Raw genomic sequence first — 25,583 nt, 5'->3', positions numbered from 1 at the left:
GAATGAGGAAGTCTGCAAGGCTTCTCAGTGCAATTAGCGTTGTATTCTTTGTTTGTGTTGATAAACAAATAGCAAATTTAGCACTGCAATGAACTATTTACAGAGAATAGCATATAGCATTTCTGGCTAGGGCCTCTTTTCTGCAACAAGGGCACAGTGGATCATCCATTCTTTATCTGCTAATTTCTTCCAACTGAAAACCAGAAATACCAAAAGCGGTGAAGCTGTGGAAAATAGAAGCGGATAACATGCGTGAGAGGAAACTCCCACTTTTAAGTTTTCAACTTCTGTTTTCTGTTTAGAAAATAACCTTCATTTGAAGAAGACTTCAAGCATACTTGGCCAGATTTTACACATAATTAGAATTCTGAAATTAAGGAAGTGTTAGTTCTACATAGTATCCTCCTAAATGGACTCAAGCATAAAATCCAAAATAAATGATGTTTATCTGAGAAGGGGCTCATACTATGAGACAAACAAAAATGGTTAAATTTCATAGTTGGATTGTGGCTTCACTCAATCCAAGGAAATGTTGGATTGTGGCTAACACATGAAACCATATTCTTCCTATTCAATTTCCTCCCTTTCCCAGGTGACAATACCAACACCCTTGGTGCCACCATCTGACCTGACTATTCACAGCATTCAAAATAATCTACCAAATACTTATGCACAAACAACTACGTAAGATAGAAAACGAGTCATCAATGGCCTCAGTAAATTTGAATCCTCCTGAAGGTTTCATGTGAGACATTTTTCCCCTTCAACTGGAGGTGTAAGCCTCATTCTTTTTGCAGCTCGTTGCTCTTCAGACTCTGGCTCCTGTGACTCGTCCACCAAACCATTATCACATGAGATTGTACCATTGCCTACCATGTCAACATCTTCAAGAACAGGTATATCAGAAATTTCTTGGGATGAGGGAAGTGAACCTCTATTTTCATTTCCAACATGGACCTTTTTTTGGTCCAGAGAACTTTCTTCAGCAACAGAAGTGCTCTGCATATTGCCTGAACCAGATACAAGGCCATCTGCTAGACACAAGCCATCTTCTGTTGATGGATGGGTCTGTACACCCCTTTCTTCTTTCCGACTTGGACCTCCATTTTCAAGTCCGTCATGCACCCCTTCATGATCCTGAGAACCTTCTTCAATCAAGGATCCGCTCTGCACCTCACCCAAACCAGAAACAAGGCCATCTACCACACACGTGACACTGTCCAATGATGGATAATTTTGTACATCCATTTCTTCTTTCTGGCCTGGACCTAAATCTTCTCTAACTGCACCATTTTCAATGATCTCTATGCCTTCAGAAAGATCAGAGGCACAAACTGATCGGTCAGGGGATGCATCAATGTTTCCATTTGGTGCCTGTTCAGACATCCCCAAGTTATACGAAGTCTCAACTCCATAAGATTTCGAAGAGCATTGAATACCACAAGTTTGAGATGTGATTGCAGACATCTCTTGAAAGCCAGTGTCTCCCGTAGCCAGATAGGTAAACTGCTCTCCAGTTTGGGTTTCTTCCTGTTATGAAATAAATGAATAGCAAGTACCTTCAGTGAATTTATGTAATATCACATGTAAGCCACAATTAATCATGTTCTAGCTTTCAATTCCAGTTATCACACAAGGAATTGTTCCCAATAGAAGAAGAATAAAGTACCTCTACTGGTGGTGTAGCTCCATTAGGATGGTAAAAAGGCGATTTCTGTTCAAAGGATTGATATTGTCCAAATAGTGAACCTGCAGTTTCTCCTGACTGAAAAAATTCCCTGAGAACCAGGCCTGCATCACTAACACACTCAGAACTCCTAAGAGAAGATGTGGGTAACAGAGTCATTTCGATTCCGTGGTCTGCTTGAGAAGTTGATATATTTTCTTGGCAAGCTATAGCAGGACTGGATCTTCCAGAAAGAAACTTTGCACCTATTTCAAGCTGATTACATCCCTGATATTTAGCCTGATCTCCATCACTGCAAGCTGGCAAACAGACTTCCCGATAACGATTTTCAATGAGATCAAAAATTAATCTCTGGATAAGAGTGCGCTTGAGAGAAGCCTCGGAAGGAAGAAACCAATTTGCATTAAGCTGGTAAGAGAATATGCGGTTTTGTATTAGTTAAAATACAGAACATAAAGAAAGTGAACAATAACTTAAACTTCTTACAGGTCACATTAGAAGTTTAAAAGTTCAAGAAATTATGGAAAATAGGGTACAGGATTTCAAGCCACAGAAAACACGGTCAAAGTACCCTGCTAACTCTTCATTTCATTATGAGCATGAGAGTGGGGAGGAACCAAGGTAAAGGTGAAAAGACGGCATAAATGGTAGAAATTGAAAAACATATACACAAACAAACCAGGTATGCAGAAGTATTAGAACACTTCGCATCAAAAAATTTAATAGGAAACATATAGGTGGCTGGATCAAACAGAACAACACCATTTACTTAAATTTCCTAATCCTTTGCCTTTTTAGCCATCAATTTTCTTCCAATGACTTCTGTCAATTTTGACTATATTCATAAAATGACTTGAGATATCATGTTTCCCTATTGAAGTGCTTGGTGTTTGAAACTTAACACACATCTATAGGAGGTATTTTATGCAATATAAACGTATAAGCATATACATAAAGAAGAAATGATTTCAACTCGAAATTGGCAAGAGTTTATAATCATCACCCTCTACACTTAAATGAATTGTAACAGTGGCAGAGAACAAGCTAAAACTTGTATATCAGGTTCTTTATTTGATAATATTTAAAATTTCCAGTTCAAATATTACTAGGAAAGTAGGGAGTCCAGGCGCAAAATAATATAACAAACAATGAGAGACTGAAAACAAAGTGGACCACTTACAAAGGTGGAGAACTTGTTTATATCGAATGGATTGAAGATAGCAGGAGCTTCTTCCAAAAACAGCTCTAGATAGTGAAGCAAAAACAGGCCACAATCATATGTATTTTCCTGTTGTGGTAGCTGAAAAGAAAGTAAGCCAGTATCAAAAGTTTGAATATTTTACCATCAGCAAAAACTTAAATCATTTAACATTTCTGTATATCATAGAACACAAGAAAATGAGGATAAAGTGTAACTTTTCATAAACATAATTATCTCATGCAAATTTAAAAAGAGAGTAAAGATCTAATTGATGAATTATAAAGCAAGATGATAGAAGATCATAAATGAAAAAAATAAAACATCAAGAACGACTTTGTGATCACAACTTATGGTTAAAAATATCTATCTGGTTCTAAATATCCATATAATAGGAAGAATACTTTAGTTATTTTTATTTGCTAAACATTATTGCACTCCATCTTCTTGATCATAAACATTGAAGCAAAGCTCATGGAGAATAACAAAATAATTTGATGCATTCATTCATTTTAAAATAAAAAGAAGACATCCCGAGTGATAGTGGGAGTTGGTGCAGAAAAAGAAAATATTAATTCCTATTTTGATTTCTTTTAAGTTTATTTTTGTGTTAAAATATACCCTTACTATATCAAATTCTAGTTCTTAAGCCTTCCTTTTGTTTAACCAAAGGTTTGGTTTTTGAAAATTCAACCTGACAGGTGTGTAATATGTTTACAGATATCTTTTTGACAGAAAATGAAAAGGAAGAAGTATCCTTCACAATTAGTAGCACCTTTTTTATAAGACAAAAGTTGTGGCATTTAAGTATCAAGTATTAAATCATTAGACTTCTGGGAAAGGTCTCTTAAAATGAGTTTGTAACACTGGCACTCATCATTTGCTCAATTAGATCTAAAGTTAAAAGGTCCCCTAATTCAAACTAGGAATAGCTCCTTAATCTAACCATAAAAACTTTTGTGAGCATTAGAAACTACAGAGTCACCGCATTTTTGTCACCCAAAAATCTAGATATACTTGCATAACAGAATTTCGCGATGCCACATGAATTCCCAAAATAAGAGGAAAAGAATATAAGTTAGTCACAGTAACCACGCATGTCATCAAATTTTGAACACCAAGGTTTTCTTAACAAGAAATTATAGTTGGACATATACTAGCACAGAAACAACGTAAACAATAGAATACAGCGATCATATGACTTGATATAGTCTACAATCAATCCTTCACCCTCAAACAGATTTTTAGGCAATTGATTTGTTTTTTCCTTTCTAGATGTTAGATAAGACTGATCCATACCTCCAGTGAGAGAAACCGCAGGTTGTGAAAGTTTGATGAGATTTCTTCCGATGTCTCCTTTTTCTTTTCTTTCCACTCTTCCCACAAATAACTACAATTTCATTATCAAGCATTGGTATCACAGTTTAGAAGATTTAATTTCAAAGTTGCAATAAAAGGAGGAAGACTAAAATATTAAAAAAAAAAGGTTCACAATGAATAATCTTACAAAGTTAATGTCATGAGATCCATACAGAAACAAAAAGTGCAGGATATATTAAAAGAATTTAAGGCCAGAAGAGCAAAGCACAGCACCAGCAACTGCACAATGCAAGTCTACCCTGTGATAGTTTGCAATTTCAATTTTTTTTTTTTTTTTGGTTTTGAATATACTATGTATCCAACCTCTTCCATACGACTGTATAAGCAAATAAGTTTCATTGTTCAACTGTATTCAACCTGTTCATACATATCTTACTATTCAAGAAAATTTGAACCAAAAACTTTCACCTTGGGGCACCATGACCTATTGGAAATTTGGACTGATCTGAAAAGCCTCTGGGCCTGGATAACTTTTTAATACCTCTTAGTTTATACTGAAAGAGCAACACACACACTATAGTGTCTCAACCAAGAAGGGTATGCATTCAAAATCATCTTTTCTATATAGGACAGACTTGTTTAACCAAAAGGAACACCACATATCAAACCAAAATCTAAATCATACGAAAAACCTACAATCTTGGCCTCCGGGGTATTGGACTGATCCGAAAAGCCTTTGGGCCTGGATAACTTTTAATATCTATTGTTTATACTGAAGGAGCAACACACACACTATAGTGTCTCAACCAAGAAGGGTATGCATTCAAAATCATCTTTTCTATATAGGACAGACTTGTCTGACCAAAAGGAACACCACATATCAAACCAAAATCTAAATCATACGAAAACCTACAATCCTGGCCTCTGCGTCAGACATTTATAATGAAAAGGTAATTGCAATTATTGCATTGATCAAAGGAGATCAGTAATTAAATTAACAATAAAAACTATCTTTCATAACCTATTTTTGTCAAGCAAATTTCTTTTATTTTTTCCCAGCTACTTGATTGATAGGATCTAAATACCAGACCACTGTTACACGAACTTATACCACCGAACCAAAGCACATTATTCACCTCTCAAATTTGAATAATCAATACAATAACAACAAGAAATGAAAAGAAAGAGTGAAAAAGAAATTGTTCAAAACAAAATCCATAAGAAAATAAAACTAAAATGAACTTCAATAGCTAAAAGATACCTTTGAACATGATTTTTGAGACCTGTATGACTTCCTTTGAGAGAATCCAAGTGCAATATACAAGGTACCTTAACTGACTTGCCTGAGTCTCCAACTGAAACATGACAAAAGCACAGAAATGATGGGAAGACTAATGTAGAATCTATGTGCATAGGTCCATTCACAGATATCTTACCCTTATATCTAGGCACTTCACCAGGATGACATATAACAATTAGAGTCCAGTGTAGACTGCCATTAAAAAGCACAAAAACCACATATCAGCACATGAATTAATTGAGCTTACAAAAGAGGCGGTTTGAACACGTGATCTTACTTGAAGTTTACAGGGATGAAGATGTAATCCTTTTCAAACAAATCCACTTTCCTTGTCCATTTCCGAACACGTTGGAAAGCAGCCCTGCCACCAGGAACACTGGATGGATCCTTGTCCAGGTCAGCCAGCTTTCGAAAGAAAAAACTATTGAAAAAGTAGAACCTGTGCTTTTCCTCGGGTTGAATCCGATTTTCCAAATACCTATCAATTGGTTAAGAAGGAACTTTTATATTGGAAACAAATTGACAGAACTGATGACAACGAGAAAAATATTTTTGCCAAAAGAAAAATAACGAGCAAAGGTTCATGGATCACCAATGCTGGACATATGATAGTAAATTGGATAAGGGCTTAAAAACCCATTACTTTTGGAAATGGAATGTCCTAAGGTTCCGCATGGGCTAGGTTGCCCTAGATGAGGGTTAGACTGATCCTAGGCTCATGTTTTAGAGCACAACCTAACCCAATTGCCTCTTTAGGGTTGGCCTCGGAGAAACTAAAAGCACATAATTCCTGCCTTTTTACCCCACCCAGTCCCATTTATTCTACTAACTTAACAAATTCAGCTCATTTCTTATCAAAGTCAAAATAATAATAATACTAATTACAAAAAAAAAAAAAAAAAAACATGTCAATAACGTTAGAAACACCAAGGTTAAAAACAATCAAAGATTTCAACTCCTCCATCTTTTTTTCACCACAAAACCCTTTTGGCCTTTTCTTTCATGGCACTCCTGATGGAGTTTATCAGAATATTTTGGGTTCATTGGTATAAGTTTTACTCTTTTAGTATAATTTACGAGCGTATAGGGGGTTAATTAACTCGGAGTTAAGTCCTAGGAAATGGATGGAACCATTAAAAGCAGTACTAGATTTTAGTACCTTTTTTTTTTTTTTTTTTTCATTTTCAGAGAAGACAACCATAGTTTCCACTTTCATTCAAAGAATGGCAACAATACAGAAGAACCCACCACCACACTAAGTGGCCTAACCATACGATCTTTCCTATGGTAACATTGCAGTTGCTAGCATACTTATTGTGCAGGATCTCCTTGTAAAAGAAAAGCAGAGTGCAGAAAACTAAAAGACCATATAATCTACTAAGAACACCACTGCAGGACTGAAAGTGGATCCGAAAATACCAGGATCCTAACCTAAATTTCAAGCACACCAGGGTCCCAAGTCCAAATTGATATTGAGAAGGAAGGCAAACCAACTCTTCTGCCACTGCCTAATCCCATTGTGGGGGCAGGTCCAACTACAAATACTCAAGGTGCAACTACAAATACTCAAGGTGGACCCCATCAGTCCACTAGCACTAGTAAACACTAAAGAGCTTCAGAATCTAGAAATAATTTGATAAAAGTGAAGTCTTACGTCAAAGTAGGACTGAAGAAGTTTAATTTTCTCTAACTGATTTAATGCTGCACATATAGGCAGTAGGGTAGCTATAAAGTCGATACAGTCACAACTCAAACCACTTGTAACAGTACTGTCTATTATCATCTTTTAATTCCCTTTTGCTCATACCACTCATTTACTTGATGTAGAAAGAAAAAAAAAGAAACAAACAAATATTGTTGCATCTACAGGTAACACTAGACACTTGAAAAGATAAAGATTCTAATAGTTGGGTGAGCATTTTCCTATCTAAAAAAAAGAAGCTAGGTTACAATAAAGCACTTCTAAAAAGACACAAAACAAACAAACAAAAAAAAGGAAAACTTTCAATTCGGTCATGTCAGAGTCACAAGATGAAAATCCATTAAATGGTAGGATCACAGAAAGGAAAATGGATATTGGGGTTAATGTAGAGCAAATAAAATCATTCATGTGCGTGGGCAAGCTTACTTGATATAGAAGTCGATCAATGTATCGTTAATAAATATCTCTGGCTGTAAGAGATCAACATCTCTCTTACTGATGGAAACGGCATCAGGATCCCCCTCCGGATATACAACAGTTTCAAAATCCTCGTCGAAACTGCATAACATCTCAAATTTTGTCAGTATGTATCATAAAGTAGAACGAGCAAACGAAAAGAGAAAAAACACTAAAGCGATAAAAGTTATTTAACAACCAAACAAGTGTTCTCATATTACCAGGCATTTACAACATAATATGAACAGTTTCCACCTGGCTCTGGCCTCTAGAATTACTCAAGTTTCACAACCAGTAAAAGGATTAGGGACAACATAAGTTCATTCTTTTCCATTTCTTCTATAGTTTAAAGCAAACAAGTGATTAAAATGGCAATCTTTTCCTAAAGCTCACAACAAAGTTTCCTTCATATCTACAAAACAAATCCAAGAATGTAGGATAAATTAAACATGCCTCATTAAACTACAAATTTAAGACGACCAAATTCCTCATCATATAAGAGAAAAGGAATAATATTAAGAACCATATAGGGACTAAATAACTCATAAATACAGACAGAACTCTTATATATATATATATATATATATATATATATATATATATACAGTCCGGCTACACTAAGGATGTCCTTAGTTTTTCTTAGGTACGAATTTCCGGTTTTCACCCACTTTCCGATCAAATTTTCACATCTTAACCGTTCAGTTTTTAGGTCCTAATGTATAGATCACCTCTGCAAAATTTCAGCCAAATTGGTGATCATTAAGGCATCCAAAACTGCAAATTACAACAATGTAAACGAACGGTTCCGGTTCGACAGATTCGGTTCGTTCGTGTAAATTGCAGTTTTGGACGCCTTAACGATCACCAAATTGGCTGAAATTTTGCAGAGGTGATCCATACATTAGGACCTAAAAACTGAACGGTTAAGATGTGAAAATGTGATCGGAAAGTGGGTGAAAACAGTAAATCCGTTCCATAAGAAAAACTAAGGACATCCTTACCTGAGAAAAATCCTATATATATATATATATATATATATATATATATATATATATATATATATATAAAGTAAAGAAAAATAAAGGAACAAAACATTATATAAATAGTTACAAGCAGATGTGAGATAAGTTGTAAATTTATGGTTTCACTGAAAATGAAAAGGGATTGCTTCAACTCACTTTGGAAAATGATGCCTCTGGCCAAGTGAATCGTCCGCTTCCATGCTTCTTGTACCAAAAGATGGAAAAGGATGAATTTTAGACCATGCACCGAAATACTACAGTAAGATAAATTAAGGACGAAAAAAAACTGAGAGTAACCAACTTCAAAATACATAATTTAGAGTCTATCTACTTGCATACAGCATACATCAATTGCTGCAGCTGTCTTACAAGATTCTCCCAAAATTGCCTTTCTACTAGTTAGAAACAATTAGAATTGCTCTGATTTAAAAGTCTGATACAAAGATCATTCCATCCCTACATGTATACTTGACATAAAAAATAAAAAATTTAAAAAAGGGGGACCAAAGACATTAACAGATCTGGCCACAACTTTACGTAGCTTATTGACCAAGTATAGAACATCAAGAAAATAGGTACATGAGGAACACGGGAATACTGTATTCACAAACGCAGTTTAAAGACACTTACATTTGCACCGGTTCCAATATATCCAAATATTTATCATTCAAACATGCTATTCTTTCTTGTTGCTGTGACCAGTTGGGTTCAACAACTCCAATCTTCAACTCCTCAATGCCTAGGAGAAATATCGGTAGCAAAGAAACAGAAGCACAATCAGCTCCAAAATTTAAACCTGTTCTGTTACTTTTTTTCTTTCTTCAAGAGAAGGAAGCAAATCACCTCATATGACACATACTACTCGCTAAAAATTACATATACAAATGAAAGATGCCTCATCGATACTTGGATGGAAAATCACCTTTCATTAATTTCATTCTTATGACTCTTAGCTAACATAATATCTTTTAGTCAAACAAAGAGTATGACTGCAGATAGTCTATTCATCTTCTGAGTTTATATACGTCTCAGTGTCCTCTTTACATATCGAAAATTGTCATGAAAGGAAAAGTGAGAGTTTGCCCAGAACCCGATTTGAAATTGACCAAAACTTCATAGGGAGATCAGTCCGATCACATTGGACTTTTTTTTTTTTTTTTTAGAAGAAACAGCTTTTTATTGAAAAAGCAAAAATCGAGTTACAGGGAAACGGACAAGGAGTCAGATCACATTGGACTCAATAAAGATGATCAAGTAGTGAAGAGAAAACCCCCCACCCAGGCAACATTATGCAGTGACCAAAGAAAACAAAGGATAGCTTGTATAAGTGCACTGACCTGAAATACCAAGTGCATCATCATCTCCATCTGCATCCTTTGATAGTACACGGAGTTTTATCATGACAAACTCAGCCTGAATGTAGACCACATAATAAACTGTATACACTCAGTACCATGCATTTGTAAAATTGGTAAAACCCAATAGGATAGTATCAGGACTCACATTTTGAACCCACTGACACTCAACATTGACAAGATCATCAACTCCCCATTCAAAATTCAAAGTTTTGTCGTTTTCAGATGGTGCTAAACCACTGATTTTGATGCAACTGTGAGAGAAGGTTAACTGCTGGGCTCCTGTACAATAACTATCCCCATATACAACATAATCCGGATAAAGAACAACCGTCATATTTACGTTATCCTGCAAAGTGTGCAAATGAATAAATGTCACGATTGAAGGTCTTCTAGCAGTGAATAAAAATATATTTAAATCTTATTGTGAAGACAAGCATATTTGTTTGCACATCAAAAAGAAAATTCTGTATTTTTTTAAATACTAGACAACATTGGTTTCACTTTCTGAAAAACATGTATTCCACTTCCTGATGGAATAGACACTTTGCTTAACTATGAGAGCATGGTAATCGAAAAGAACAATAAGACTTAAGAATATTTGAGACCATCTAACAATAGCATCATAGAGATATGGTACTAGTAAACAAGTCTAAGAACACCAGACCACTAACACTCCGCATCTAAAAACTCAGAAATTAAATTTCATCAACAGGCACTGGCAAGTAAGAAATGGGATAGAGTAGCTCCCAGAATGATCTAAATTAAGAAAATGAAACAATAGATAAATGAAAAGGTAAGGCAGTGAATGCGCGGTGAATGCACAGAAGATTTGCCAGCTCTAAAAACCAGTATCAAGTTAGAATTCCAAAAAGGTAAGGAACATCTCAGTCAATCTCTGCTTCATTATTCGCTCTGTTACAGCAAGTATTATGTTATATATTGTCCTTTGGTTTCTACGCTTTTGTGTTTTTCTAATATATACCTGTTATCTTTTCAAGAAAAAGAAATATTCACTCTTACACTACCATTTCTTTTCTGAGTGCAATTTTAACATAGAAAACAAAAATACTTGCTATAAACCACACCCTACACTATTCATTATGCAACAAACCACTATTTCTTTATCTTTGTTCTGATCACAATACAGTTATGTAGAAGATCAATCTCACATTCATTGGAAGGGATGGGAAAGATAAAAGAATACCATTTCAAAATTGCCCGAGCAATGACCCAATTCATAAGTACCCAAAGAACCTGTCAGTGAACAAAATATAGTAGTAGGATTATCAGGGTGTACAACAAAATGACTATGTAAAGCCAATACTAAGATAAGCATCAACAATCTTCCAATTAACCAGAAAATACCGTCATCCTCTTCAATTGGGGATAGGGGACTTGATGGAGACTCACTTGTGCTTTCATCAGCATCTGAAATAACATCAACTGGGTCGTTCTGCACAAAATCCAAGTTGTATAACATTAGATTTGATTGTTAATTTCTGCACTGAGGATGTACTTAAGAGCAAATATATGTCAGTTAAAGTACACTGGAAGGGGACACTGTAAGGCCACAGTCTAACTGGCTTCTCTGGGAAGAAGGTGAGGGAGCATCTGAACCGCTAGTCTCTGTTTCAGAAAGAAACTTTCTGCATCCATTGTCATCTAATTCAGACTGTTGTTCATGACTCAAAAATTTGGATTGTGTAGCAGCATCCAATTCCACATAATCCTTTTTCGTAGCCGGATCCTCTTCCATTGTGCCCAGGCGGGAATCTAACCCAGCACTATCACTGCAATGATCATGGTCCATTGCATCAACCCCTGCATGAGGTATGCTACTGACTTTGTCCAAATCAGATTGTTGTTCATGACTGGAGTCTGTGGCAGCACTCAATTTCAAATCATTTATGATAGCAAGCCTCTCTTCAATTGTATACAGAGGAGAATGAGAAATAGCATTTTTACAACAGTGGTCAGTGTCAACTTCATCAACATCTACACAAGGTATGCTACTGATTTCTTTGGCTTGAACGTTGCCTTCTTTCGAACCTAGAAGCATATATAGATGAATTAACATAGTTTGAAAGGTGGTACTGACTGTATAAAAAATCATCTTTGATTTAGCCAATTTGAAGAAAACAACACCAACACCAACAACAACATATCAACATGAATCAGAGAGAGACACAAGCAAACATACAAAATGTGAGAGACTATTCTAAAGTAAGGGACTAGAACCATCACAGATTTGTTGACTTACATAAATCAGATTGTTGTTCATGACTAGAGTCTGTGGCAGCACTCAATTTCAAATCGTTTATGATAGCACGCCTCTCTTCAATTGTATACAGAGGAGAATGAGAAATAGCATTTTTACAACAGTGGTCAGTGTCAACTTCATCAACACCTACACAAGGTATGCTACTGATTTCTTTGGCTTGAACGTTGGCTTCTTTCGAACCTAGAAGCATATACAGATGAATTAACATAGTTTAAAAGGTGGTACTGACTGTATAAAAAATCATCTTTGATTTAGCCAATTTGAAGAAAAACAACACCAACAACAACATATCAACATGAATCAGAGAGAGACACAAGCAAACATACAAAATGCGAGAAACTATTCTAAAGTAAGGGTATTCTAAAGTAAGGGACTAGAACCATCACAGATTTGTTGACTTACATAAATCAGATTGTTCATGACTGGAGTCTGTGGCAGCACTGAGTTTCAAATCATTTATGATGGCAAGCCTCTCTTCAATTGTATACCGAGGAGAATGAGAAATAGCATTTTTACAACAGTGGTCAGTGTCAACTTCATCAACTTCTACACAAGGCATGCTACTGATTTCTTTGGCTTGAACGTTGGCTTCTTTCGAACCTAGAAGCATATACAGATGAATTAACATAGTTTGAAAGGTGGTACTGACTGTATAAAAAATCATCTTTGATTTAGCCAATTTGAAGAAAAACAACACCAACAACAACATATCAACATGAATCAGAGAGAGACACAAGCAAACATACAAAATGCGAGAAACTATTCTAAAGTAAGGGTATTCTAAAGTAAGGGACTAGAACCATCACAGATTTGTTGACTTACATAAATCAGATTGTTCATGACTGGAGTCTGTGGCAGCACTGAGTTTCAAATCATTTATGATGGCAAGCCTCTCTTCAATTGTATACCGAGGAGAATGAGAAATAGCATTTTTACAACAGTGGTCAGTGTCAACTTCATCAACTTCTACACAAGGTATGCTACTGATTTCTTTGGCTTGAATGTTGGCTTCTTTCGAACCTAGAAGCATATATAGATGAATTAACATAGTTTGAAAGGTGGTACCGACTGTAAAAAAATCATCTTTGATTTAGCCAATTTGAAGAAAAACAACACCAACAACAACATATCAACATGAATCAGAGAGAGACACAAGCAAACATACAAAATGTGAGAGACTATTCTAAAGTAAGGGACTAGAACCATCACAGATTTGTTGACTTACATAAAACATTAATCGATCTAGACTCTGAAATTGGTTACCAGATTTGTATAGCAAAAGCAGAGAGAAATCTAAGTAGCCAACTACACGCCAACTGGTTAATAAACTGGATCTAGTGCGCTAAACTTGCTACCCAATTGCTGCCATGCAAAATAAGAATACCTAGAGATCCAAATTAGCCAAATATTTCAACCAAAAACAAAATCAGCCAAATAGTTGCCTGCTTTACCCTTTTCTAAAACATGAATACCCTCACTTAACTGAATAAAAATGCAGCTATTTCAAAAATCAATTGCCAAATTATCAAAATTTCACAGCATTGATGTGAAAATTTCCCAACTTCTTAGAACAGAAGTGTTACAGAACACAAAGACTGACAGAAGAAATCAACAGAAAAAGTTGAGATAAATCAAAGAGTTCTAGATGAACAATTAGTTATTGACAGAGAAATTGAAATTTTGAATGATGCCCAGTGCCCACATTCCCATCTTGGCTCACAACACAGTGACTACAACACCTAAACAGCATTACAAGCTTCATATGAAAATCCAAATTTGAAATCAACCTCATAATTTGAAGAATTAACACAAAAATTGAGACAAATTACTGAGCTTTGATTCATCTTCCAGAAACTACTCTCCCTATCATTACATGCAGCCAAAGCCAGTAGCATTCGACACCGAGGAGAGCACTCACCAGGTTGGAGAAACTCGTCCTTCGAATTCCGATGGTCCTCGCGGCTAGGGTTTTTGAGTTTGCCGGAAAATTTGACGACCGAGTCCGGAAACTCGTCCTCTTCGACGAAATCGTAGACTTCGAGGCCTCTCCGCGGCGGTGCGCTCTTCATCGCGGAGCTTAGGGTTCAGGTGAATCGGGTGCTCCGGCGAGTCAACGAGTGGGGTTGGGAAACTCGGTCAAATCAGAGAGAAAAGTTTGAGAGTAGAGAGAGAAGTGAGAGAAGGGGGGGCTTTGGAGGAAGCCGTGTCTAAATTTGTGAGACGAGACTAACCAATCGGAGACGACTATTTTTCTTTTCATTTTTTATTTTCCAGAGCCAATCAGAGAAAGACATTTGTTTCTGGAAAGGTTTTGACGCGCGTGGACGAAGCTAGATGAGATGGTTTGCTACAAGACTAGAGACTGACCGGAGACTTGGACACAAAGAATTGAAGCAAAACTTCCATGACACTTCACACATAAATTAAGAAAAAAAGTTACGTTTTTTATTTTCAATGAATTTTGGTTTGTGTGAAGAATATTTTTGGGATCTCAAAATTGTGTGCTACAGCGCATGCCCCACTGTTTTTTTTTTTTTATGACAACTACCCACGATTTAATTTTTATTTATGTATATATTATTTTTTATGCTTTTAGGCTCATTGGATTTGTAATTGAGATGTGAGAACTACGTAGTTGGTCAGAAGGTCAATGAACTTCTATATATGTAGGGCATGCTCTTTGGATCCTGAAAGCGTGTGCTACAATATTATAGCACACGACTACTTTTGTGAGAATTTGCACTGCGAAAATCTTTTGTATTTTTGGGTCGGGTCTCACAAAGAGGCAAATACATCGTCGCCTTGAGCATAAAAATGATAGATCGTTATCTATTTTTGTAAAGCACAATTAAAAAAATAATTAAAGTGCACAAGTTTTTAGGACAATTATTCGGCGCAAAAACCAGTTGGCTTGCAAACTGTCTCAGTAGCGGTCGGGTGATTCTCTCCCTGTTCAGTTGACATATCGGAGAATTGGGGATGAAGAGAGAATCTTTGAGTCACTTGTTCTTCAGAAAGACCACGACAATCCGCGCGAGGATGCGGTTTGTAACTGGAGGTCTTATGCTTGGAGCAGTTAGCGTAGCCCTTTTGGTAAGGGTTTTCGCTTGACTTCCCAATGGCTAACGTTCACGAAGAGACACTTAATTGGTCCCACTGGGCGTGCCAAAATGTTCGGCGCAAAAACCAATTGGCTTGCAAACTGTCTCTTTTGAGCGTGTGCGCAGGCGTGCCAGCACCGTGGGGTGTAGTCGTCGAGGTAATCCCTTGACCTGACTTCTTCTTCAAGCGTTTGTGGACGAGGAGAGCACCAACCTCGCCACAAGGTTCTTCTCTAGCCTTACGGATAAGGACTTTCTGCCTTACGGATAATGACTTTGGGTGTGATCTCTTCGTGTCACCGAATCGATACTTAGTATTGTAGACTAAGCAGAGCAATCACTGGGAAGTTTGGAGAAAGCACGGGTTGCGCTAAAGCGTGACTTTAGCTTCGCTGGGTTGCGAGGGCGTTACCCTTGCTTCGCTGGTAGTAACGGTGGCGGTTGCGCTCGCAGTCAGCTCCTGGGGAGACTGGGACTGGAAGTACAGTCGCCGGGTTTCAACAAGGTTGAAGGTTTGCTCCGGGGAGGCTTTGTAATCGCTAGGATTGATTGATATGAGAGAGGTCCTTCTTTCGTTCTTGAAACCTGGTATATATACCTAGGGTTTCGACTGTTCCTTGTCATAGAAGGGATATTGATTGAAGTTTCCTATTCAATCCCCGCTACCCGACTTCAATAAGGTTTCGTTTTCCTCATGGATCACGGAATGGGTGAAGCTGTAACCCAAACCCGAGTAGGCTTATTTTTGGGCCGCAAGTATCGGCCCGCTGTGCTAAATCCACTAAAGGATCTTACCAAAATTACTTTTGGGCTCAAACATTGCCCCCCAGGCCCCGATATCAGGCCCATATTTGTAACTGATTGAAGGGGACTAAAATGACACGTCTGATGATCGAAACGATGCAATTAATGAGGGTTGCGTCTATTCGCTTGGCAAAACGTCTTTTCGTCGCATCGTTTCCCTCACAAAATCTTTTATTTAAATACCGCAGCCACTCTAGGCCTGTCACATCAGAAACCCTTCCAGTCTCTTAAACCCAGAAAAACTCTTGCTCCATACCCACTTTGCAGAAACCCAGAAATGGCTCCCCCAAAGAAGGTGATCATCGATCAGGAAGAAGAACTCACTGAGAACATCGCTCGTACCTGGGGAGTCAAAATCGGTGCTCGCTGTCGCGCCCACACCTCCGTCCAGAGACCTCTGCTTCTCAGGCTTTCAAATCATCACGCCGGACTGGGTCCGACACCGCGAGATTCCATTCCCGACGATGCCATCGTCCTCTATAGCCTGCCCATTCGTCGACCCATTCAAGTCCTCCGGAGGACCCCTGCAGATTTCAACAGTTGGGGCGCGCACAATCATCGGGCAAAAATAGGGCATTGGCCGTCCAAAATTAGCCCAGATGAGCTTTCCTGGTATCGGGAAGTAAGAGCACGAGATTTGGCTCGCTGGGATATGGCAGGTATTACCCACACTATCGATTTATGCTTTCGCCTTCCTCGCGGTGGGAATCGCTCACCACTCGCTACCTTTCTTTGCTTTTGGCACACTGCCACCAACACCTTTGATTTTCGATTTGGCCAAATGAGTATAACATTGTTGGATATCCTCACCATTACTGGAGTGCCCATCGATGGCGAGCCTTACCTGCATGGCCAATTCGATTCTGATACCTTCGCATCAACCATGGCTCAAACTGGTCGCAGCGCTCATAGCGGTTCCTATCCGCGATGGGTGACCCACTATCGCAAAGAGCGCAATGCGACTGGTGGTATTGCTTTTCTCGAGTATTGGCTCTGCACGTTCATTTTCTGTACTTTTGCCTGTAAGCCCACTGGCGCTTGGACTCTTCTAGCAACGGCCCTCTACAACGGTCGCCGCGTGGGGTTAGGACAACCAGTGCTGGGTGCCCTCTACCGCACTCTATACCAGGCCACAATGCATCCTTTTGAGACTAGCATTTCTGGCCCCTTTTGGATTCTTGACTTCTGGATTCAAACCTACTTTCCATTCTTCCGCCGCGACGACATCCCTCTGCTACCACCAACGGATGCCCTTCTTGGTCAATGGTTTTGTCGCGAGGCGAGGTACATATCTCCACCATATTCTGAGTGTTTCTCATACTTGTACCTTCTGCACGAAGTGCCCTACTGCGATCTAATACTCAATAGGAGATTCCCCGCTCCCCTTGAAAATGGGTTCCTTTCTGGAGCACCTGATTATAGCGATCGAGCGCGCTTGGCCTTTCGCCGCGCGATCTCTTGTTCAAACATTAGGCTCGCTGTTGACGAACTCACCTATGAGCTTTATGCTCCCAACCACTTTGCTCGCCAGTTTGGTCTCGTCCAATTGGTGCCATTTCCTCTCTATGATGCCTGGAATTACAACACTTCTTGGCGCCGAATTGGCCCCCTAACTGGACCTCCGCCCGCACAAAGCATGCTTGCACTGGTCGATCTCCCTGACTGGGTGGATAATATCGTCCCCGTGGATGGGACCGCTGAAGATTATGATCAATGGTGGAAGGAAGTCTCTGTTAACTGCTGGAGGCAAAGAGATGACGAACTCTTCGCGGCCATTTTCGAAGAACTGAGATATCCTTACGATGCTGATACTGAAGAACTTGCTCGCTTCCATGAAAATGAAGAAAGACCTCCACCACCTGAACCGGCTCCGCGACCCGCGCTTGGTTCAGGCTGGAATTGTAATTCGCGAGCATCCTCCAGAGGTAATTCTTTAGCATATTCGTTGTTTCCTTGGTCATTTTCACCTTCAAACTCTTAACGCAAAGTTCATAGCAGGGGCGCGCACCACTTTCAAGCAATCGCGCCGCGGGTGTTCCTCCGGCCACTGGCCCGGCCGTTAAACCTAAAGCAAAGCTGAGCAAGCCTGAAGTAGAGGACTCTTCCTCTGATGATGATGATCCTCAAACTGTAAGGATTCTCTTCTTAGCACGTATAATTTGGCAGCCCTCTCGAATTCTAATTTGACTTTGTTTGACAGATTGCTGCTGCTTTAGCACGCAAACGTAGTCGCGCTGAATTCCGGACCGATCCTTCGGCAACAGATGAACCAGTCGCTGATCGACTGGTAATATTCCTTTTTAAAGTGAGCATTGACACTTTGTTTGGCCATGTATGATAACGTTTCTCTGCTTCAGGTTCGTCGTAGGTTTTCGAGGCAAGTTGGGGAAGGCTCCTCTGCTGCCGGCGAGGGTACATTTGGCATGCCAACCCAAGAAAACAATGGTGACTCTCCCTCTGCAATCAATGCTGCAAGCAACATGCAGTTGGTTGTAGTTCCGGCGCAAGTCATAGATGACAGCTCGCCTGAGTTTGAAGAAAGGCTGCCGCTTCTCCATACTCCCCGCGAGCAACCAATTCTCCTTTTGGAATCAGCAGTGCCCGATTCGGATCCATCCTCTAGTGAGACTGCCCCAATACCAACAGCAGATTCCCGCGAGCTACCAGCTGAAAAGGTACTTCTCTTAACAAAAGTTTTATGTTTACCCTTGACTTGGTCATTCTGAAGATGTTTCTTTCTAGGGTCCAAATGTAGAAGCGGTAGTCGAAGAAATAGCGGATGAGGTTCCTGCTGAACCTGTTCCTCATGCCCCCCAAGTCATCGAAGTCAAAGAAACAGGAGCACTTCCTGAACCAGTGCCAGAAGCAATACCTGTCGCGGAGCCTCTTGAGGCCCCTATCGCTGAGCAACCCACTCCGTCCACCTTAGAACGGTTAGCTCGCGTGCTTGAAGTAACCCCACCTGGGGTTGTAGACGATGCCAGAGAAGGTCTTCGTCGCCTCTTGGGCCCTGATATTCTAATCCCTGGTGCGCCCACTAGAGTTTTGGAGTATCTGAGAGTGCTTCTCCGCGAGGGCGCTGTCTCTGAAGATCAATTTCAAGAGGTTGACCAGCTGCTGCAGCAACTCCCGCACGGGCTCAATGAGAGGGCGGTCGCGAGCGCTCAAGCCAGGCAGACCGAAACACACTACCAGACCCTTACTCGTCAAACGGACACTGCGCGTGATTTCTTGGGTGATCAAGCTGACCTCATCACTGATCTGACGCTCGAGAGGAACCATCTGAGGTCCCAGATTCAGGCCCTTCAAACTCGGTTAACTGATGTCACTGCTAGGCTCGCCCATGCGGAGCCTCAATTAGAACAGCCCCTTGCTGCCTTTGAGATGTTGTCCCAAGAACTGGCCCAAGCTCGCGTAGCTGCCCAACAAGCCGCACAAGCCGCCGCGGACGCTAGTTTTCCCCTGGACGAGCTTTTTCTTCGCTTGACCCATGCAGGTCGAAGACTTTTGGGCCTCTAGTATCCCAATATCAGGCCCATATTTGTATGAACAATATAATTATTAATAATTTAAATATTTAGCCCACATTGCTTGGCCCAAATATATGTTCAAAATTTTCAGGTAGTTTAGCATTTAACTTGCCTTTATTTCTTTTGAAACTGTTTGAAAAGATAATCTCGAAACAAAGCGGTTACCTCCTTGGAAACTGTCCCGCTTCCCACGCGCTTTCAATTATCTTCATTTCCGAGATCTTTGCATTCAATTCCAACGATACTCATATTGATGGCGTTGAAAATCCTCCAACTGCCCATCGCGTGGCTAAGGCCACTGAAGCTGGTCCTATAAATACCTGTACTTTGGAGAATAAACACTCAAGCAAATATGGCCTCCCCAGTAATAGCCTCACAGACCCTACTTCTCTTCCTTTTGTTTTTGAAATCTTCTCCTCACGATCTCAGCCTCAACCCCAAATCCTTAGGTTTTATGGCTTAATCTCAATGCCTGGGTAGGTCTTATGGCCTAATCTCAGGTACATCTGCATGTCTTTGGTCTCTGGAAATCCGGATGGGATTCCCCGGTTTCCATTAGGCTGAAGAACACGCGGCTCTCCTAACGCGGCGGAACCTGATTCTGAGGGATCCCTCTCCTCAGATTTCTCGCGTTGGAGCAGGCGGAAGAAGGGAGGAAGGCCACTCGAGGCCGGCTGTTCTTCTTTCGCAGCCTACTTCCGGGGGCAGACTGTCAGACTTCTGTCATTCCCCTGGAGGTAGATGTGGTTGTGAGTCGCTTTCTCCCGGAAGACCCCCTCCATCTCGGACGATAAGCCACTAGAAGGTTTGGGATGGATTATTTCCTTCCTTCTGCCTCCAATACAAATGAGAGCAGCTGCGACTCACATCAGAGGAGGCATGTGGGTGAAGAGAGGGAGAGTATCCATGACCAAGCTTAGCCACCCCCATTGTCACCACAAGATCACAAGATCCAGAAATTTTCAGCAGATCTGCAATTCTTATGATTATTAAGCCACTTTTGGCCTTGTAAACCGCAAATGTAATTATCTCGATTTGTAATGCTTCTGGCCGCAAAGCCACTTTATGAATGAAAGAAAGAGTTTCTGAGTTTTTTGTTATAAAATAAGGCCCCATGCTTAGGCCATTACATATAATTCTCAACACATGTTGTTAAGGAGTTCGAAATAAACTATTAAATAAGGCCTCATGCATAGGCCATTACATAGTAAATGTATAGAGTATTGCCCCCCTAGTATTCGTAGGCGAAGCAAATCCATGACACAGAGGCCACAGGAAAGGCCTGAAAATGAAGGGATGATGGGAGCCGAGGAAGACTATGGTTGCCCCCCAGTTTGGGAAGAAGAAGGATCTGGAGGGTCCTCATATTCCCAAACACTAGGGTAATATTTCTTCAGGAAACGCCCGTTGATGGGATTGCGATGGATGTCGCCGTCCAAATCTTTGAGGTGAAAAGCCCCGCGCTCTAGAATGCGGTGAACAACAAAGGGTCCTTCCCATCGTGGAGTCCATTTACCGCGACCGGTCAACTTCTCGCCAAAGGGCAGAACTGCTTTCCAAACAAGGTCACCTTCCTTGTAACTGCGGCCACGCGTCCTCTTATCATAGGCGCGGGCGATACGCTGTTTTTCCATCACTAAATTATCCAAGGCCGCTAAGCGCTGCTCGCTCAAGTCTTCGTGCTCTTGCCACATCGCTTGGACATAATCTTTGCCGATCAAGTGATGCTGATCCTGGACGCACAAGGATTGAACGTTGAGTTCTAAGGGTAAGACTGCGTCATGACCAAACATTAGTGCATAGGGTGTTGTAGCAATAGGGTTCCTCTTGGAGGTGCGATAAGCCCAAAGAGTCTCATACAACGTAGTGTGCCACAGGCGAGGGTTTTCAGCAAGCATCTTCTTGATGATGGTGATAATAATCTTGTTACTGGCCTCTGCTTGTCCGTTGGACTGAGCATAATATGGCGTACTGTGGACAAACTGGATGCCCAAGTCGTTGACAAGCTTCTCGACCTCACCGCCCATGAACGCTGCCCCCTGTCGGAGACAAGCACTTCAGGGATACCAAACCTGCAGATGATGTTCTGAAAAATAAATTGGCGAATAGTGGCACCGGAAGCCTCTTTCAAAGGCTCAGCTTCGACCCATTTGGTAAAGAAATCAGTGGCCACAATGATGAACTTGTGTTGGAGAGAAGAATGAGGGTGAATCATCCCAATCAAGTCCAATGCCCAGCCTCTTGCAGGCCAAGGCTTGATAATAGGCTGCATGGGAATGTTGGGAACGTGTTGCACTGGACCATGTGCCTGGCACTCTTGACATCCTTTCGCGAACGTGATACAGTCCTTCAAAATGCTGGGCCAATAATACCCAAGTCTGCGGATAAGCCACCGCATCTTAGGGCCCGCTTGATGGGCGCCACATACTCCTGCGTGGGCTTCGCGCATTAAGCGCTTTGCGTCGCGGCCAAAGACACACCGGAAGTCTATGCCATCTTCCCCTCGTCGTCGCAACTCGTCACCCTGAGGAAATAGTTTAAGGCAAGAAAATGTATCTTCCTGTCTGTTGTAGGATCTGGTTGCTTGAGGTAGTTGATCAACGGAATTCGCCAATCGACGTCAATAGGCTCCAGGACAGCGACGATCGGATCGTCCGGCAGGTCAAGCTGCGCAAGCCACGAAGGCAACGTACGGCGTTCGACCTTCAGAATGCGCTCGCGTACCCCATATTTCAATGTAATGCCTGTAGCTAATTGAGCCAGCTCATTGGCCGCAAAATTGCGCTCGCGAGGGATGTATTCCAAATCCACGTCATCAAACTGATCCAGAAGTTCAATGGCGCGGTTCAAATAGGGAATGAGCAAACAGCTTGCACACCTGTACTTCTCTTGGAGCTGATTTATCACAAGCAGAGATTCACCGCGTACCTGAACGTCCCTTACTCCCAATTCCAATAACACTTCTAATCCAATGATAAGGGCTTCATACTCGGCTTGATTATTTGTGCACTTGAACTCCAACTGGAAAGAATAAGAGAAACGATCACCTGCTGGATTTTCCAGTACAATCCCTGCCCCTGCTAACGTTTCGGTTCTGGAACCATCAAAAAATAATACCCAGGGTTGTAAGGAGATTGTAGCTTGATGCCACATGGCGTACTCTGGAATGCGCGCCAAATCTGGTCGAATTGCGGTAGCGGTAGCTATCTCTAATTCCTTCACTGGGGGGATATCCAACATAGGGTGATGGGCCAGAAAGTCTGCGATAGCCTGTCCCTTCACTGCCTTCTGTGGAACGTATTGTAGCGCGAATTCGGATAAAGCCAGTACCCACTTGCCAATGCGTCCTCTCAGAATAGGTCGCGACAACATGTACTTGACTAGGTCAGTTTGAGCGAGGATGCATGTAGTAAAGGATAACATGTAGTGTCGCAACTTGCACGCGGAGAAGTACAACGTGAGACACAGCTTTTCCATAGGAGTATACCTTGTCTCGCAATCCGTAAGTGTTCGACTGAGGTAGAAGATGGCATGCTCAACACCTCCTTCATCATCTTGGGCAAGCAGGCTACCAATGGAAGCCTCAGCTGCTGAAATATATAGCTTCAATGGAAATCCAGCTCGAGGGGGAACAAGCACTGGTGGACTCGCTAAATAGGCCTTGATTTTGTCGAAAGCCTCTTGATGTTTGGATTCCCAGACAAACTCTTTCTGTCCTTGCAACTTCAGCAGTGGAGAAAAGGGCTAGATCTTACCTGCAGAGTTAGAAATAAAACGTCGCAGGAAGTTGATTCTACCCAGCAAGCGTTGTAGCTCCTTCTTCGTCCGTGGAGGGGAAGCGTTGATGACTGCGTTTGCTTTATCTTCAGGGACCTCAATTCCCCTTTAATGGACAATGAATCCCAGGAAATCTCCTGCTTGAACTCCATGTTGACTGGTAGTGCATACCTCGCGGGCAGTACATAAACCATGTTGCAGGACATATCAGTCATAACTGTCTCATCCATGTCCTCTTCCAGGTTCAATTTGGGTTCGTTGACAGGGGTGTCAGTGTTGAACTGCTTAGCCAACCGGTCCACCAACGATTCTTCAGTGAGACCTTTTACCTCACATTGCTCATGTTCCTGCATTCCGGTAGCCTGCTTAGGAGAGTTTGACTTTGGTTCCCTGGCTACATTCACCTCAGAAGGGACGACTACTACACTCTGGACCTGTTTAGGTTTCCACTGTAAAGTGTCGGTAATCCTGTCCTTGCCCCCCAGTCTCTAAAAAACTGAGGATTTGGCCTCTGGGTCTTCACGAAACAGCTTGCGTCTGACAGGTGGCCGTCTGGTCGGTGAACGCTCCTTTCGAGCTGGCGGAGGTCTCCTTTCGTCGGTGATCCTGCAAAAGACACTGGGCTTAGATGCCCCTGGTATTGAACTTGCCTGCTTCTGAAAGTTGCAGGGAGTCATTAATTGCTTAGCAGCGAGTGCCTCCATCTCTTTCTGATATTGCTCAAGTGATTTGACCAACTGCGAGGGTTTGATCAGGCCTTGGTCCAAAGCCTCTAGCGCGCGCTTGGCTTCTCCAAACCTGCGCTGCAGTTTCCTCTTCCTGGAAGGACTTATCTCTACTGCCTTCCCCTTCTCCCTTGTGTACCACTTACCTTCCTTGATGGTGGCGGTTGAGGCAGGTGGAATATAAGGCTTAGTCAGAATGTCTTTGTGCTTGATCGTAGCCTTCTCCTCTTTTTTCCGGTCAACCGCGGCCGCTCTCAGCTTCTTGAACAGATTAGAATTTTTGGAGATGGCGGTGACTCCACTTTCTCCTTTTCTCTTGGGCTGGCAGGTTGATAGTTTCGCGATGGCGAGGCCCACTTTATGGGCGGGAGAGAGCCAAAACGAAATGTTTGCTCGACCTCTTCGTGTGACACTTGGATGCCACATTCTTCCTTGCATCGCGAGCATAGGACCATGGATGAAGCTTGGCCTGCTGGTTCAGCCTTCCTCTTTGTAGGGGCCTTATCATCGTCAGATTGGTCTCCTTTCCCCTTTGTATTCACATCCAGGGTTGGTTTCCTGTGGTTCTGCTTGGTCCAGTTCACGTCGACCATGTTGATCCCAGTGTTAGGAAAAGGGTTCAGGTCAACGAGCGCTGCGACTGTTACTGGAGCTTCTACCTGCAAACTACCATTATTAAGCCATACCTGAATCTGGTCTTTGAGTTTCACACAGTCAACTGTATTATGATTCCACAGGTTGTGAAATTTGCAGTATTTCTTCCCTTTCAGTTGATCTGGTCGCGGAAAAGGTCCAAAGTCGGTCTTCACCATCTTCGCGGCGATCATCTCATCTAAAATCTCATGCGCTTTGTTGGCATCATATGTATATGTCGTGAATTCAAGTTTAGTGAAGGCCATTGACTTGAGCTTGACAGGTTCCTTGGAGATTTTCAATTATTTCAAGGTTGGATTCTTCCTCCCTGTTAGCTCATACGCAGCGATGTCATTATCCTCTTCTTCATCTTCTTCCTGCACCAACTCTTCTTCATGATGATGGTAATAAGGGTCATAGGTAGCTGGCTGGTAGTGCAGGGCTGCAACTGTGCGATGCTTTCCTGGCACATATGTCCCTTTGGACACATTCTTTCTTGCATCAGTTTCTCTAAGAAGATGTTCAAAGCTGCCCACTTCTGTGATAAGCTCTCCCATTGACTGGATCATGCTGTCATGTTGCTTCTTTCGCTGGCGAGGCTCCAGTCCCTTGATAGCCAACTTGATCAACTCTTTCTCAGGCAGGATCACGTTCAGTTTGGCCTTCTGAATTTGGAAGCGTTGAAGGTA

General features: G+C 41.3%; 1 protein-coding gene across 6 annotated transcripts; it reads right to left on the bottom strand.

Annotated features, from left to right (window-relative positions):
- Positions 1–424: 424 nt before the first annotated feature.
- Positions 425–14,616, bottom strand: LOC133746395 (probable ubiquitin-like-specific protease 2B). Of its 6 annotated transcripts, none has more exons than XM_062174578.1 (19): positions 14,243–14,616; positions 13,147–13,392; positions 12,727–12,924; positions 12,304–12,504; positions 11,590–12,092; positions 11,454–11,496; positions 11,248–11,297; positions 10,189–10,389; positions 10,023–10,098; positions 9,316–9,424; positions 8,842–8,889; positions 7,634–7,765; positions 5,783–5,983; positions 5,642–5,697; positions 5,467–5,560; positions 4,185–4,275; positions 2,868–2,987; positions 1,670–2,095; positions 425–1,530 (listed from the first exon to the last, which is right to left on the bottom strand). In XM_062174578.1, exons 1-19 carry the CDS (start codon positions 14,391–14,393, stop codon positions 742–744), a joined length of 3,735 nt encoding a protein of 1,244 aa, XP_062030562.1. In that variant the 5' UTR covers positions 14,394–14,616; the 3' UTR covers positions 425–741. The 6 variants fall into 6 exon arrangements, with proteins under 6 accessions (XP_062030562.1, XP_062030560.1, XP_062030561.1 ...); XM_062174576.1 differs by having other exon boundaries at positions 11,409–11,496; positions 14,243–14,612; XM_062174577.1 differs by having other exon boundaries at positions 8,842–8,886; positions 11,409–11,496; positions 14,243–14,609.
- Between the last annotated feature and the right edge of the window lie 10,967 nt (positions 14,617–25,583).

This window comes from Rosa rugosa, chromosome 4, assembly GCF_958449725.1.
Source record: "Rosa rugosa chromosome 4, drRosRugo1.1, whole genome shotgun sequence".
Lineage (NCBI taxonomy): Eukaryota > Viridiplantae > Streptophyta > Magnoliopsida > Rosales > Rosaceae > Rosa > Rosa rugosa.
This window is presented reverse-complemented; position numbering and strand designations above follow the sequence as displayed.

Coding starts and splice junctions, on each gene's coding strand:
- LOC133746395 (XM_062174576.1), bottom strand. CDS start 14,393: ATGAAGAGCGCACCGCCGCGGAGAGGCCTCGAAGTCTACGATTTCGTC. Junction 9,425..10,022: donor TGATGCACTTGGTATTTCAG/GTCAGTGCACTT, acceptor TATTTCTCCTAG/GCATTGAGGAGTTGAAGATT. Junction 5,561..5,641: donor TGAAGTGCCTAGATATAAGG/GTAAGATATCTG, acceptor GTCATGTTTCAG/TTGGAGACTCAGGCAAGTCA.